At 35.2% G+C, this 14,982-nt stretch overlaps 1 protein-coding gene across 3 annotated transcripts in view; it reads left to right on the top strand.

Moving 5' to 3' along the window:
- Positions 1-14,982, top strand: part of LOC113059293 (CUB and sushi domain-containing protein 3-like) — a 215,314-nt gene that overhangs the window by 51,046 nt on the left and 149,286 nt on the right. For all 3 annotated transcript variants that reach the window (XM_026227680.1, XM_026227681.1, XM_026227679.1), the window contains exons 6-10: positions 7,175-7,287; positions 8,190-8,267; positions 10,173-10,260; positions 11,675-11,799; positions 13,896-14,017. In XM_026227680.1, the coding sequence (XP_026083465.1) occupies positions 7,175-7,287; positions 8,190-8,267; positions 10,173-10,260; positions 11,675-11,799; positions 13,896-14,017 (526 nt within the window). The remainder of the gene's footprint in view (positions 1-7,174; positions 7,288-8,189; positions 8,268-10,172; positions 10,261-11,674; positions 11,800-13,895; positions 14,018-14,982) is intronic.

Here is a 14,982-nt window from a genome sequence, read left to right as displayed (position 1 = left end):
TGTTAAATGTCACCCCGTCCCGTATACGGGACACCTACGTTAACTATACTATATTACAATCAAATCTAATCTAATCTTGACAAACTATATATCGTTGGAAAGGTCTAAGACTCCCAAATATATATTTAACCAATATTTTTTGTTAGAAATTATGTAGGAAAAGTAATAAATGAATTTATGACAAGAGTGCACCCTCAGAAATCTACATTACAAAAGGAGCTTTGACCTTTGTTTAAAAATTCCTCGTTGCCTTTTTCTCTATCACATTTTAGAAATCATCAGAGGTTATATATCACTTGAAAACATAAAATCTCAAAATTCATCCTTCAAAACCCATTTTAAAATCAGACATTGCATTACCATGTAAATGGTACATCAAAATCATGTTACAAAATGTTTTCAGACATGAATTAAAATTTTTTAGGTTTGTATCATGCACATTCAAGTCTATCTTCAATAACATGAGTGACAGTTAACAGGTTAAACTGGTCTTGCATTATGGAAGAAAGTCTTAAATTCATCAAGTCGTGGCATTAAATGCTGCATTGCAATGTAGATCTTGCTCAGTATTTTTGACTTGTTTTCTAGTACAAATATCTAAACATCCTTAAAACAAGATACATTTACTTGAGATGCAAATGTAAAATGTCTTGGAAAAAAACGGAACAAAATTGATTGAGTTTTTGCTTGTTCGAAGTTGTATTTTCAAACTTTAAAGTGTTTCAAACTGTAAACTCATTTTGTGTCCTACACATATCCACATTGACGTATTGTGTTCTGTAATTTTCTATACTTGGTCTTAAAAATGCCTTAACTGTACCTCCATAAAACCTTCAGAAATTTTCTTTTTATTTAAAAAGCATTAAACTTGTATAATCATCCCAAGTAGTTTCCTTCATATCTGTGTCTCATCCACACACGCACACACACACACACACACACACACACACACACACACACACACACACACACACACACACACAGTGAGAAAATAACTATGTTTGTGTGTGTGTGTGTGTAAATGATTTACTTCATTGTGCAAAACACTACGGAGTCCTGCACATGCCATGCAGGAAACAATATTAGGCTAAATCGTGTGCATAATTTACTAATCCGTTCCCTCAATGTACTCAAACGTGCACACGATTACTATTGCGTTCCTTGAATTACTATCTCGTTCACTCGATTTATAAATAGTGAGCACTATTTACTAATGAATTACGCAATAGTAAATCGAGGGAACTCAATAGTAATCGTACACGTTTTAGTACATTGAGGGAAAGTATTAGTAAATTGTTCGCACAATTTATTTATTTTTTCTTGCATGTCATGTGCGGGGCTCCGTAAAAACACAGTACAGTATGTACAAACCATGTTTATCATCCTCATTGATTTTTTTATTTGATTTTTTCACAGTTTTATAAATTGTTTTTGAGGATGAGGGCATATCACACGATTTGTGCTTATTGCCACTGGCATAATTTGATTTACATCTACAAAGTTACAGGTGATTTTGCTAAATAGCCAGTTTGATGGGATGCACAGTCTTTGACATTGCCAACAATAGATGTGGGAAGTGTTTTGTTTTCCTTTTTAAAAGCCTGCCTATTGTGTTATCCTACATGTATATGCTTAGTTGCAATGTATTATTTGCGTTTATCAGTTTTTTTCCCCTGCTGTCTGCTATAACCCACCTGTTGAGATCCACTGATTTAAACTCAAATCAATATTTCATATACATTTTTACCTCATAATTACTGTACCTTCATCCCTTTGTGTTTTTTCCTTTATGCATTCATAGGATTCAACATTTTAATTTCTAATTGTGGAAATTTTTTTCAGTATGACAATTGTTGGGCTAGAAATGTGCGATTTTTGTGTTAGATTGCCTACTCTTTCAAATTACTCTGAAGGTGCCAAAACTTCCATCAAACCTCTGAAATGACTTTGTGAGCTTATAAGATTACATGCCTTTAACTTGATTCAATGCAGCCTGCATGACTCTGCAGATGGAAAGATTTCAGTCTTGGCACAGGAAAACAGCACACTGAACGAGTGCTCAGCGTTAAACTAAACCGCTGCTGCTGAAATGACAATCAGACACTGTGAGTTATGTTAAGAGTGCAGGGAACATGATTGTGTGAGCAGTCTCCTGCCGTGGTGGTGATGACCTTGCTTGTCGGCTGCTTCATTGATTCACTTAAGTCATTTCTATAAGCAACATGACAAATGAAGCCAAGTTTTGTTCGAGCAGAATGAACTCCTCCCCTCTAATATTGTTCAAGCCAAACAAACAAATCAATATTTTTGTTGGAATGACCTTTAAGTAATTCTACCATACTTTCTGAGTATGTTGGAAAGGGCAAAAAAAAAAAAACAATCCTGTAAGTTACAAATCACTCATAGAAAAGGGGCATACAAAAGCCATTCCTCTTGCTCTCCAAAAGAAAGAGCGTTCTTTGTTTAGAAAAATATATTGCATTTTGTTTTTGTCTGAAATGGAACATGCTATAGGACTTAAATGAGACACCTGGGGTCATGTTTTGCAAGCATAACGTGACCGTTTCTGGGTCACTATTGTGTTTGTACTCCGATTCTGAGCTCAGATCAGACAATATTTAAACCACTGGAGTATATTTTGGGAATATGAACTAGATGTGTCTGCGTTTCTCCGTATTGTGATGATGAAAATGTTTTATTCTTAGATGAAGATAAATAGCATGTTCTTGTTAGGGTTTTGCATCATTTAAACGAAGCAGTTTTCCTCTTTTCCCCACACAGGCCGCTCAGAGAGACGTCTTTTGTATCCATTCACTCCTCAGAGATTTTACACACTCGCTGTGACTGTGGCTGCCCGCTGCATACAAGATTTGTCCCACTTCCTTGCACCACACTGCCTGGAAATAAAGGAATAAACACCACACACTCACACACACTCACTCACACTCAGGCAGATTATGGTGCATGGTGGGAGAAGGTTAAAAGCAGACAGCTGCATGGACTGTCATCCTAATTTTGCAATGGTTCTTTTGTGATAATACTATCTTTATATCCTCAGTCCAGAATCTGTTATTTCTGTTATTTAAGGTTATTTAAGGATACCTATCTATCTATCTATCTATCTATCTATCTATCTATCTATCTATCTATCTATCTATCTATCTATCTATCTATCTATCTATCTATCTATCTATCTATCTATCTATCTATCTATCTCTCTATCTGTCTGTCTGTCTGTCTGTCGTTCTGTCGTTCTGTCTATCTATCTATCTATCTATCTATCTATCTATCTATCTATCTATCTATCTATCTATCTATCTGTCTATCTGTCTGTCTGTCTGTCTGTCTGTCTATCTCTCTGTCTGTCTATCTGTCTGTCTGTCGTTCTATCTATCTATCTATCTATCTATCTATCTATCTATCTATCTATCTATCTATCTATCTATCTATCTATCTATCTATCTATCTATCTATCTATCTATCTGTCTGTCTGTCTGTCTGTCTGTCTGTCTGTCTGTCTGTCTGTCTATCTCTCTGTCTGTCTATCTGTCTGTCTATCTATCTATCTATCTATCTATCTATCTATCTATCTATCTATCTATCTATCTATCTATCTATCTATCTATCTATCTATCTATCGTTCTATCTATCTATCTCTCTCTCTGTCTGTCTGTCTGTCTGTCGTTCTATCTATCTATCTATCTATCTATCTATCTATCTATCTATCTATCTATCTATCTATCTATCTATCTATCTATCTATCTATCTGTCTATCTGTCTGTCTGTCTGTCTGTCTGTCTGTCTGTCTGTCTATCTCTCTGTCTGTCTATCTCTCTGTCTGTCTATCTGTCTGTCTGTCGTTCTATCTATCTATCTATCTATCTATCTATCTATCTATCTATCTATCTATCTATCTATCTATCTATCTATCTATCTATCTATCTGTCTGTCTGTCTGTCTGTCTGTCTGTCTGTCTGTCTATCTCTCTGTCTGTCTATCTGTCTGTCGTTCTATCTATCTATCTATCTATCTATCTATCTATCTATCTATCTATCTATCTATCTATCTATCTATCTATCTATCTATCTATCTATCTATCTATCGTTCTATCTATCTATCTATCGTTCTATCTATCTATCTCTCTCTCTGTCTGTCTGTCTGTCGTTCTATCTATCTATCTATCTATCTATCTATCTATCTATCTATCTATCTATCTATCTGTCTGTCTGTCTGTCTGTCGTTCTGTCTGTCGTTCTGTCTATCTATCTATCTGTCTATCTGTCTATCTGTCTATCTATCTGTCTATCTGTCTATCTGTCTATTTATCTGTCTGTCTGTCTGTCTGTCTATCTATCTATCGTTCTGTCTATCTATCGTTCTGTCTATCTATCTATCTATCGTTCTATCTATCGTTCTGTCTGTCTTTCTGGAAATCCTTTAAAATAAGTGATTAAGTGAAAGAGTAAAGAAATTTTAAAGTGACAAACTTGAGTCCGAACACTTAGAAAAGCACTAGCGCACCTTGATGTGTCATTCATGTCTGTAACACAGTCAGTGCAGGATAAGTTACATGCCAAAGTGTAATATTTATGGAAGTTTGTTTTAATCCCTAACTCTACGTGTGACTGATATTAATAGAGATGCTTGACTTTGAACTGCCAACAATGCTGAATGAATATTTGGACAGATGCTATAGAGCCTGTACTCCCTGAGATAAGCTATTTGGCTTGTGTGGCCTGAAATAACAGATGTATCGCAACATTTCTGCCCTAAAGGTGAGCTGCACAAGCACCTGGGAGTTGGAACCAACAACAGTGTAACCACCGGCAAAGGCCAGATAACATTATTATTATGGAGAACATGATGTGCATTTCTCTATTAATAAAGCGTGAGTGCATTTGACTGCAGATCCAGCTATTGTCTATTGACCCGCTGCACAAACACTTACAAAAAAATAAAGAGCAATTGAAAAGACACAAATAAATCAAAACACAAATGCAGGAAATGGAGACACCTCCTCTCTTACTCCTCCTGCCTGCTTGAGAGAGAGAGAAATAAAGAGGTGAAGATATAGCGAGACTAACAAACTGGATTTGTATGATTTCAGTGCTGGGTTGTTGTGGGTGACTGAGAAGGCATTGCTATGCGGTTGCTAGGGTGCTTTGCTGTGGTTGCTAGGGTATTTGGGTGATTATTTAGTGGTCAAAAGAGTCCACCACCAAGTCTCTCTGATATCCTGGTCACTAGATGTGACTCACTCCTCCTTCACGATTACTGAATGGAGTCTGATTGCAGCCAGACAATGAAATGACTGAATGATTGAAAGAAGGCTAGAAAGAAAGAACCAATGAAAGAAAGAAAAAAGACTGAAAGAAACAGCAATAAATAGAACATACAACAGATAGAACGATAGATAGAACGATAGATGCATGAGTAATAACATTTTAATTTGTATAAGTTGTCAATATTTTTTCATCAGCACTGTTAATGATACACAAAACTTAATGTGATTCAGCATATAAAAATGAAAGTGAAACAATGTGTCCATAAATTTGTTCCACAGTTTAATAACATTTATTTTGGGGATGGACTTTTAAGATTTGCTCTTGTAATTAACCACCTAGCAACCTTTCAGATTTTAGAAACCACATAGCAACAAAAAAGCAACCAACTAGGGCACCTTAGCATCATGGCAGTGTGTTTTAGAGTTGTGTTTGTGAAACCGGCAGACGATGTGGGGTCATTTGTTGATGTCGCTGGTGTCTAAATTGAAGTGTCTCAAAATGTTTTACTGGTGTGCAGGGAACTCAAAGTCAATCAGGCATCTTTCAGCTCAGAATCAGGGTCGGATCCAAGCTTTAACGTGGGTTGATGCCTTGACGTTTTACAAACATATAAAATTCTCTCATTTGCCCTTTTCAACATTACAGAACTGACAAGTGTTTGAGACACAATTATGAACTGTGTTTTTCTTCAAAAAGCGATTCCACTGTCGGATCTCACTTAAATAATTTCAGCCAATGACAGACGGTGATTGACAGACAGCAAGGCCGAGTGCGAAAGCAAGGAGTCATTCTGGACAGTCTGTGCCGGCTGGAATGGCTTAGCCTTGAAATAGTTTTGCTCTTTTTACTATAGACTTTCACTGTCACAGCCGATTAACTGTTATGAAGTTTAAAATTACGGCCGAGTCCTTGAGATGCTTGCAGATGGGAAGAAACAATAAATCTAATGTTAGTGGCAAACAGCTGAAGGCTGTTTTTACGTCATTTGCATCTCAGTAAACAATGACTAGTAAACAAAGTCATTTATAAAGGTCATATTTTATGGCTTGTGAAGCTTCCAATAGTTCCTTCATTTAGCTTTCTTCAAATAGGGCCACTGAACCTTACAATAATATCATAAAAAGAAGAAGACGAAATATTATGCATATGCCAGCTCTTCTTATCCAAAGTGGCTAACATTGAATTCAAAGTATAGTGTTTATCACTTAATGACCTTGGTTGCTTGCTTGCTTACTTACGTACCTATCTACTGTACCTACTTGCCTCTGATATTATTGGTATATTTTACTGATATTAAAGCTGTGTCCAGAGATGGTTTTGAGTGTGTAGGAGAAACCTGTTTACCGGGGGAAACATTGAGAGAGGTTTTGCAGGTTTTTTTTTTTTTGGGTAGTGGGGTTCCACTCAGCATGTGTATTTTTTTTTGTCAGATATGTTTTGCAAGTATTAACTTAATCTCCAGTGTGTCTCTTGAAATAGAATGGATGACATGGGAGTAAAGCGCTACAAAATGAATGTGGATAGCAGCTCAGATCATTTGATTTTGTGTGTATTTACTGAGAAATGTGTAGGTGCATATTGAAATTTTAGCCATTTATCATTTTTCTTGAAGGCTTCTCACAATTCTGTTGAGCAGAATGAATAAAAGTGCTCAATTTAATTTACGTGCCTAAAAGTGAGACTTTTCTAATTCTATTTTTAAACTCTGTTGAAATGTATGATGCAATTGGTGTCATTTTATTGATGATATGCTATATTTTATTAAATCACAAGCTTGGTAAACCATTTTGGAGATTTTTGTCTTTGCATGTTGAAATAGGAGCTATATATACAGTATATGTATATAGAACAAGGCGAATGGGTTTGACGTTTCTGCATCTTCTTTACAGGTTATCAGGAATTAATATTCCTGTGCCCATAGTCAGCAACAAGAACTGGCTACGGCTTCATTTCATCACAGACAACAGTCATAGGCATAAAGGATTCAGCGTTCAGTATCAAGGTACATTTGATATATATTGTAATATGGTGTGATTCACAATAAATTGCATAAGTTTCTGATAATTGCTTGAGACAAATTTAGCAAATACATGTCCATGTCTATCTACTATATATTTGACCTCGAAATAAGGAACAGATAAATGAAATTAAATAAATAAATAAACATTCAATGTTTGTGTCAGCCTTTTATTTTGATGTGTTTTGCCCGTCTATTACCTTTCTTTGGGTTTCCTATTTCACTTGTTCCTGTTTCCTTGCTTAATTGTTTGTCATTAATTAGTTTGTGTATGAAAAGTCTCTAAATAGTTTTTCTTTCAAGTCCAGTTAACAGATTGTTTCAGGTTAACTTAGTTTTTCACCTGCTTGAACGGCACTAGAATACTTAATTTCATTTTACCTTACAATGCAAAATCATGCATAATATAATTTTCTTTTTCTTGTGATTTTGGGTCATATAATGACCCTGACCTCTATTACTCTGTCTAGTAATTATGTGCAGCTTCATTATCAGAAAATCTTTAATCACTTTGTTAATCTTAATCAGCTGCTAATTATAATGCTTGATTTCTTATAACGAGGAACAGAAAATGACCGGTTAAAAGTTGACTCAAAGCATGATCCACAAGTTATTTTCAATTAATTTGATTGGAAGCAAAATTAAAAGATGAATTCCAGAACTAAAATAGACGCAAATCATGAAAGTAAATAACACACACAGACAAAAGAAAATTATATTTTCACAAAGACAATACATGTCTCACAGGAAACATTTTGTCACATGTTTTTTTATTTGCTTTTTAATTAAGTAACTTTATTAGATAAACTATAACTCAAGGCTTTTTGAATCTCACCTACATGGAATGAAAATTTGTCTAATTTCCTTTGTTTTCTTTTGCTGAGCAGTGAAACGATCTGGAGATTTTAAATCAAGGGGAGTGAAATTATTACCCGGAAAAGACAACACAAGTAAATTTTCAATAAGTAAGTGTGTTTCTTTCTCTCTGTAAAATTAAATACACACAATCAGTTGACAGGTGTACTTTGAATGCATTTTTACAAATAAACTGTACCGTGTTATGTAGGGGTGGGCTATATGACTTATATCACAAATGAGTTATTTTATTTTATGATAAGAATATATATGACAATATAGTTATTTTTGCTTTAAGTAAGGGTTTTATGATATCAAAATTTGAGACCATCATCAATTCATCCTAGAATTATCCTAACTAACATAAAAAACCCTCTCAAGATAAATGAAGATGAGCAACCAGTAAATAATAATAATGCTTAGTTTACTTTAAGACTGAATGCACTGATCTAATATACTGACACACATGCGGTTTCTTTCTCAAATGTTTACGTTCACTTAAGACATAAGGAGGAAGGATACTCGCAAATATGGGCATTTTGGTACATAAGTGTGTGTTTGACCATTCAAGGCCAATGAGTCTGTGTTCTAATATAAAAAGTGTAAAAGTGGCTTTATGTGTGCACCGGTATATACCCCAGACAGGATGAACACATACATATCAAACGGATTTTGTTAAAGGGATAGTTCTGCTAAAAATGTTATTTACTCACCCTCAAGTAGTTCCAAAACTAAAAAAAAAGATTTGCTTTCTTCTGCTGAGCAGAAAATAAGATATTTTGAAGGATGTTGGTAACCAAACAGTTGCTGGTAGCCATTGCCTTCTACAATGCTTTCCCACTGCTATGGAGTTCAGTAGATACCAGCAATTGTTTGGTTGCCAACATTCTTCTCTTTTTTTCTTCTCTGTTTAACAGAAGAGAGTCAGACATACAACTTTGGAACAACTTGAGGGTGAAGAAGAGCGTGTTTCTGTGCGTGTGTGTGTGTGTGTGTGTGTGCAGGCTCGGTCACGTAAAAACCAAGCAGCTTTAAGATCTGCTCTCCAGTGCTGCTTCATGTCATGCATAATTATGCCTGTTAATACTGTTGCTCTAATGTCATAAAAGCTCTTCACTGCTTAATTTCTTTCTGATGTGCATCCCTGTTAATTGTTTAATATTCTGTAGATGTTATTCCGCTGGTAATTTCGCATCTACACCTTCAAAGCCTGTAATTCATAATGCACAAACAATGCCACATTTTTGTAATCCTCTCGCTGGCAATTTAGGAAATGGATCAAAGGAAATTAGAGCATCCAATGAAACAGAAATCTGCATTTTGATTAATTGAGCTTAGCTTGACTTAGAGGTCCCTCACCCACAGAAGCTCCTCGGAAGAACATGTCAAATCCATGAAGCGAGGGGCTTCAGAGGGTGCACAGGTGGTTGGATTTCACTCCAACTGAGATTAATTACTGGCCATCCAAACCACCGGCCTAACCTGGTAACACAACCAAGCCACACGCTCCGGCAGAAGCCTGATCACGATCTATGGAAATTATTTGTGCACACAGCAAAAGTGTAAAAGTCCTTTTTTTTATGGCTCCACATGTACCAGCATCGTAATGAAATGCCGACTGATCCATTTCACCCTCGACAACATAGCACTCCAAACCCTTAATTACAACTGGATAGAATTTTTATGAGCTTCTATTTCACAGTTTCTGCATCACGCATTCAGAAATATGAGTTATGAGTGAATTATCAGGTTTTATTCAGGACCCCGGGCTGCTGCAAAACACCCCATTCTAAACACTTCCCTTAAATTACTCGCATAACATCGCCTCCTGCGGTAATTATCATGTGCCAACAACTATTTATGGATGAGATATTGCACCAACTTCTCTTTTGATTGAGGATGAATCTCGATGTCTGATAACCAAGGCTGTGTTATGGAGAGCGTGATCACAGGTGATGAAGGCTGATGGTTTGCGTGTTGGCTTATGTGTCCATATGCTCTTTCTCCTCCCACAGTGAATGAAGGGATGGTCAAGCAGGTCTCCAACTTCTGCCCGGACCCCGGGGAACCGGAGAACGGCAAGCGCGTTGGCACCGATTACAGGTAGACAGGCTTTCCACACCAGACACATACAGTAGATGCAGTTTTGTTTTAAGAAAATGATGGGAACAGTTGTCATGCAGTTGTAATAGTACAGCTCATGAATATAAATTAGGCCATGCACAAAAAAAAAAAAAAAACACCAATAGGTATCACTTTACAATAAGATCTCATTAGTTAACATTAGTAAATGCATTAACATTCACAATGAGCAATAACTACATTTGCAACAGAAGTTATTAACCTTTGTTAAAAAAATAGTCTTGGTTCATGTTAGTTCATTAAATAACACAGTTGCAACTTTCGATTTTAACATTAACATATATTGATTTTTACGTGTTATTAAATATTGGAATACCTAAAATTAATGAATGTTTATAAGAATTTTTCATTGGCAGTTTATGTTAACTAATTAATTAACTAATGTTAACCAATGAAACCCTAATGTAATGTGTGAATTAACACTTTCAAACAATATCTACGGGCATGTTGTAGACCAGATTAAAATGTAAAAAAAAAGGTTGTAAGATATATGCCTAATATTTAAGTATTTGGCGATGTGATGAACAGCATAGCAAATTCTCAAATATAAGTGGCTATTTAAATATGTTTTCAAAAGTAGGACAGCTGCATTATTTATGGGGTTTCCAGGGTAACAGCTGCATTTTATGCAGTTTAGCGCCATCTGCTGTCAGAGAGTGAATGTGCTTTCATTCAGCGTGTCTCGCGTGTTCCTCCATGTGCTTCTAATGCGTGCTTGTTTACATCAGAGCACACATGGTCTTTTAAGCATCATACAGTGGTGTTGTGCATTTTGACCAGTTGATAGGAAAAGTATTCTTAAAATGCATTACAAATGTGAATACGGTATATAATTATTCACAGTATTTAGAAGTGCCCACGATAACAATATTGTGCATATTAATTACCTTGATATATTGCATTACTGAATACTGGCACATGTTTAATTTAATATTAGTTTTTCATAAATATTCATGATGTGATATTTTATGTTAAATTTTCTTAAATATATTTTTAGCTTAATTTTATGCATTTTTGTTTGTGTTTAATGCGTTTAATTTCTCTAATTTTATTGATGCATATTGACACTGTGACAATCTAATAACATTAGAAATGACCATTCAACAAAACATAAAAAAGGAATAAAATACGTAAAGCTATTTTGCAAAGTGGGGAAAAAACTAGCTATGGAAACAAAAAGTCATGGGAAGATTTCCTCAATGATCCCTATTCCTAGGTATTTCAGTAGGAATGAAATCCCTGAATATATTGCTTCCTGACATTTGCTCTGACATGAGGTTGTGGCACCCAATCTGTCTGGATGCATGGATGGCGCTTAAGGAGAATTTCTTCATTGATTTCCTGGCTTACATTTGTTCTCTCTTCAACACGGCAGCATCGGTGCGACAGTTCATTTCACCTGTGATGGGGACCATGTGCTTCAGGGATCCAAGAGCATTACGTGCCAGAGGGTTGCTGAGGTGTTTGCAGCCTGGAGTGACCATAGACCCGTCTGTAAAGGTTAGACTATTGCCTTCAATAAACCAACCATTGCCTCTGAGCAGGATTATACCAGACATCTGATCTACTGATGTCCTGTGATCCTACAAATGAATACCATTGGTTCTTGATACTGATAACAGTTTTGAAATATAATATTGCTGTATAAACTAAATGCAATGCTCACTAAAAAATAAATAATTTCTAATCAGTGACTTAATAACCACAAAGAACCTGGATTTTATGTTTCTAAACAAAACATGGCTTGATGAAAACTGCAGTTCAACGATCCTCAATGAAACCGCCCCTCCTAACTTTACTTTCATGAGTGTCTGCAGGACTGTTAGGACAGGTGGAGGTGTAGCTGCTCTATTTAAAACTTTTATCAAGGCAAGCAAGTGTCATTTGGTCAGTACTTGTCTTTTGAATATCTAGGCATCGTGTTGAAAGGTGCTCCACGCATTCTGTCTATCATTATTTACAGGCCTCCAGTATACTCTCCAGCCTTTGATACAGTTCACAGAAATAGTATCTATGATTTCCTCAAAATTTGACTGTTCTGCTATTGCATGGGATTTTAATATTCACATAGGTAATGCACAAAGAAAAACTACATAAGAAATTATAACTGCTTTAAAACGTTTGATCTGATTCAGCACTATCTGACCACTATCTGATCACTTCTGTATTTTCTTTGATATATTGATCTCTGCTTCCACTGCATCTAGATCTGTCTCTGCCAGAAAGAGATGCATTAACGAGATCACTAGTGTGCTATTTATGAAGGCTTTATCTTCAACACCAAGCATTTCTGCAGACTCTGTTGATCTTCAGTTGACCTGAAAGCTGAGAGGATGTGGCGGAAGCCGAAACTTGAAATTCATTATAGCATCTATAAAGATGGCCTTCATTTTTTCAAAAGGGTGCTTAACTGTTTAGAAGCAGATCTCTTAGAAGTGGTGAATGCCTCCCTTCTTTCTGGGACTTTTCCAAACTCCCTGAAAACTGCAATTGTTAAACCCCTTCTGAAAGAACAATCTTGATAGCACCATTTTGAGAAATTGTAGACCAATATAAAATCGTCCTTTTATAGGCAAGATTATTGAAAAGGTAGTCTTTAATCAGCTGAACAAATACTTAAACTCAAATGGATACCTGGACAATTTGGTCAACCTGGTTTCCACTCGCATCATAGCACAGAGACAGCACTCATTAGGATAATAAATCATATCTTCTTAAATTCTGATTCTGGCAAAATATCAGTGATGGTGCTACTAGATATCAGTGCTGCATTTGACACTGTTGATCATAACCTACTACTAGAGAAACTGGGTAGGGCTTTCTGGGATGGTACTCAAATGTTTCAGGTCATACTTAGAAGGGAAAGGTTATTATGTGAGTCTAGGAGAGCATAAGTCTAAGTGGACGTCCATGACATGCGGAGTCCCACAAGAGTCAGTTCTCGCACCGCTCTTGTTTAGCCCCATTATACTCCCACAAAGTCAAAAAATGAGAAAGAACCAAATTGTCTATCACAGCTATGCTGATAATACCCAGATTTACCTAGCCTTATCTCCAAATGACTACAGCCCCATTGACTCCCTCTGCCAATGTACTGATGAAATTAACAGCTGGATATGCCAGAACTTTCTCCAGTTAAACAAGGAAAAAACTGAAGTAATTGCATTTGGAAACCAAGATTAAGTTTGCAAGGTGAATGCATACCTTGACTCTAGGGGTCAACAACTAAAAATCAAGTCAGAAATCTTGGTGTGATTCTGGAGACAGACCTTAGTTTCAGTAGTCATGTCAAAGCAGTAACTAAATCAGCATTTTATCATCTAAAACATTGCAAGAATTGCGTTTTGTTTTGTTTCCAGTCAAGACTTGGAGAAACTTGTTCATGCCTTTATCACCAGCAGGGTGGACTATTGTAGTGGTCTCCTCACCGGCCTTCCCAAGAAAACCATTAGACAGTTGCAGATCATCCAGAACGCTGCAGCCAGAATTTAGTTGTAGAAATGCTATATGTAAATGCTACAGAAATAAATCTGGCTTGTCTTGCCTGTTCTTATTCATTATAAAGGAGTTATTCTCTGTATTTCTGTATTTTGCAGTGAAAACATGTGGGATGAACCTCTTTGGCCCTTCAGGAACGTTTACATCACCTAATTTCCCCATCCAGTATGAGAGCAACTCACAGTGTGTTTGGATTATCACTGCCAGTAACCCCAATAAGGTACAATAATAACCTGCAGACACACACAGCGCTCCATATCTGACTCAATACCCAAAGCTTTTTATGAACATGTATCATCTTATATCTTAAAATGACATTTAATCATAATAATAAAGTTTAAATGTGATTTTATACTTTTTCTTTTTTTCTTTTTTGGTTTACAAAAACTATAACTGTAGTAAATATGGTGTTTTGGTATTTCAAACCATGGTCACTTTTTAAAATAATTTACAGTGATACCATTTTTCTTTTCTTTTTTTCGAGATGCTTTTCTTTAGGTTTGCACTGTTGGAAGCCTGCAGTTGTATTGCCATATATTTTATTTGTTAAATATATATATATTTTCTATACATATTAATTTAGCAGAAATATCAATTTAAATATAAATGTAATATTAATTTAGCAAAAAAATAAATAAATACACATTTAATGTTGTTTTTTGTTAAATCTAATCAAATGATTTTCTTTTATGAAAACAATATCTAATACTTAATTACACATTTAATAAACAAACAAAAATAAATAAAATAAAATGTTTAAATAGTTTTATAATGCTCACTATAGCTTTAGTAGCTGTAGGTGTTTTGAAACAAGTTTTTAATTGCATTTTTAGTAATATCATTATTTTAGTATGAAATGTTTAAAAATATAAATTTATCAAAAATATTTAATTATATATTATTTTATTTTATTTTATTGAATTAAACCAAAGGCTTTTTTTTTTGTGAATGTCAATATCTTGTATTTAAAAATTACACATTTAATACAATTTATATATGGAGTGTTTTGGTTTTTAAATAGTTTTTAAAAGTAAAGAAAAAAAGGCATTTACAGTCATGTAATTTCTTTATTTTAGATTCCAACCATGATTCTGACATTCCTGTAATATTAATTTACAGTATTAAAAACATATATAATGTATATACATACATTTATAACTTTTAATGTAATGTGACCGTTTACTG

The sequence above is a fragment of the Carassius auratus genome, chromosome 41 (genome assembly GCF_003368295.1).
Source record: "Carassius auratus strain Wakin chromosome 41, ASM336829v1, whole genome shotgun sequence".
NCBI classification, from domain to species: domain Eukaryota; kingdom Metazoa; phylum Chordata; class Actinopteri; order Cypriniformes; family Cyprinidae; genus Carassius; species Carassius auratus.
Note: the sequence above shows the minus strand (reverse complement) of the source record. Positions and strands in the feature narration are given on the sequence as shown.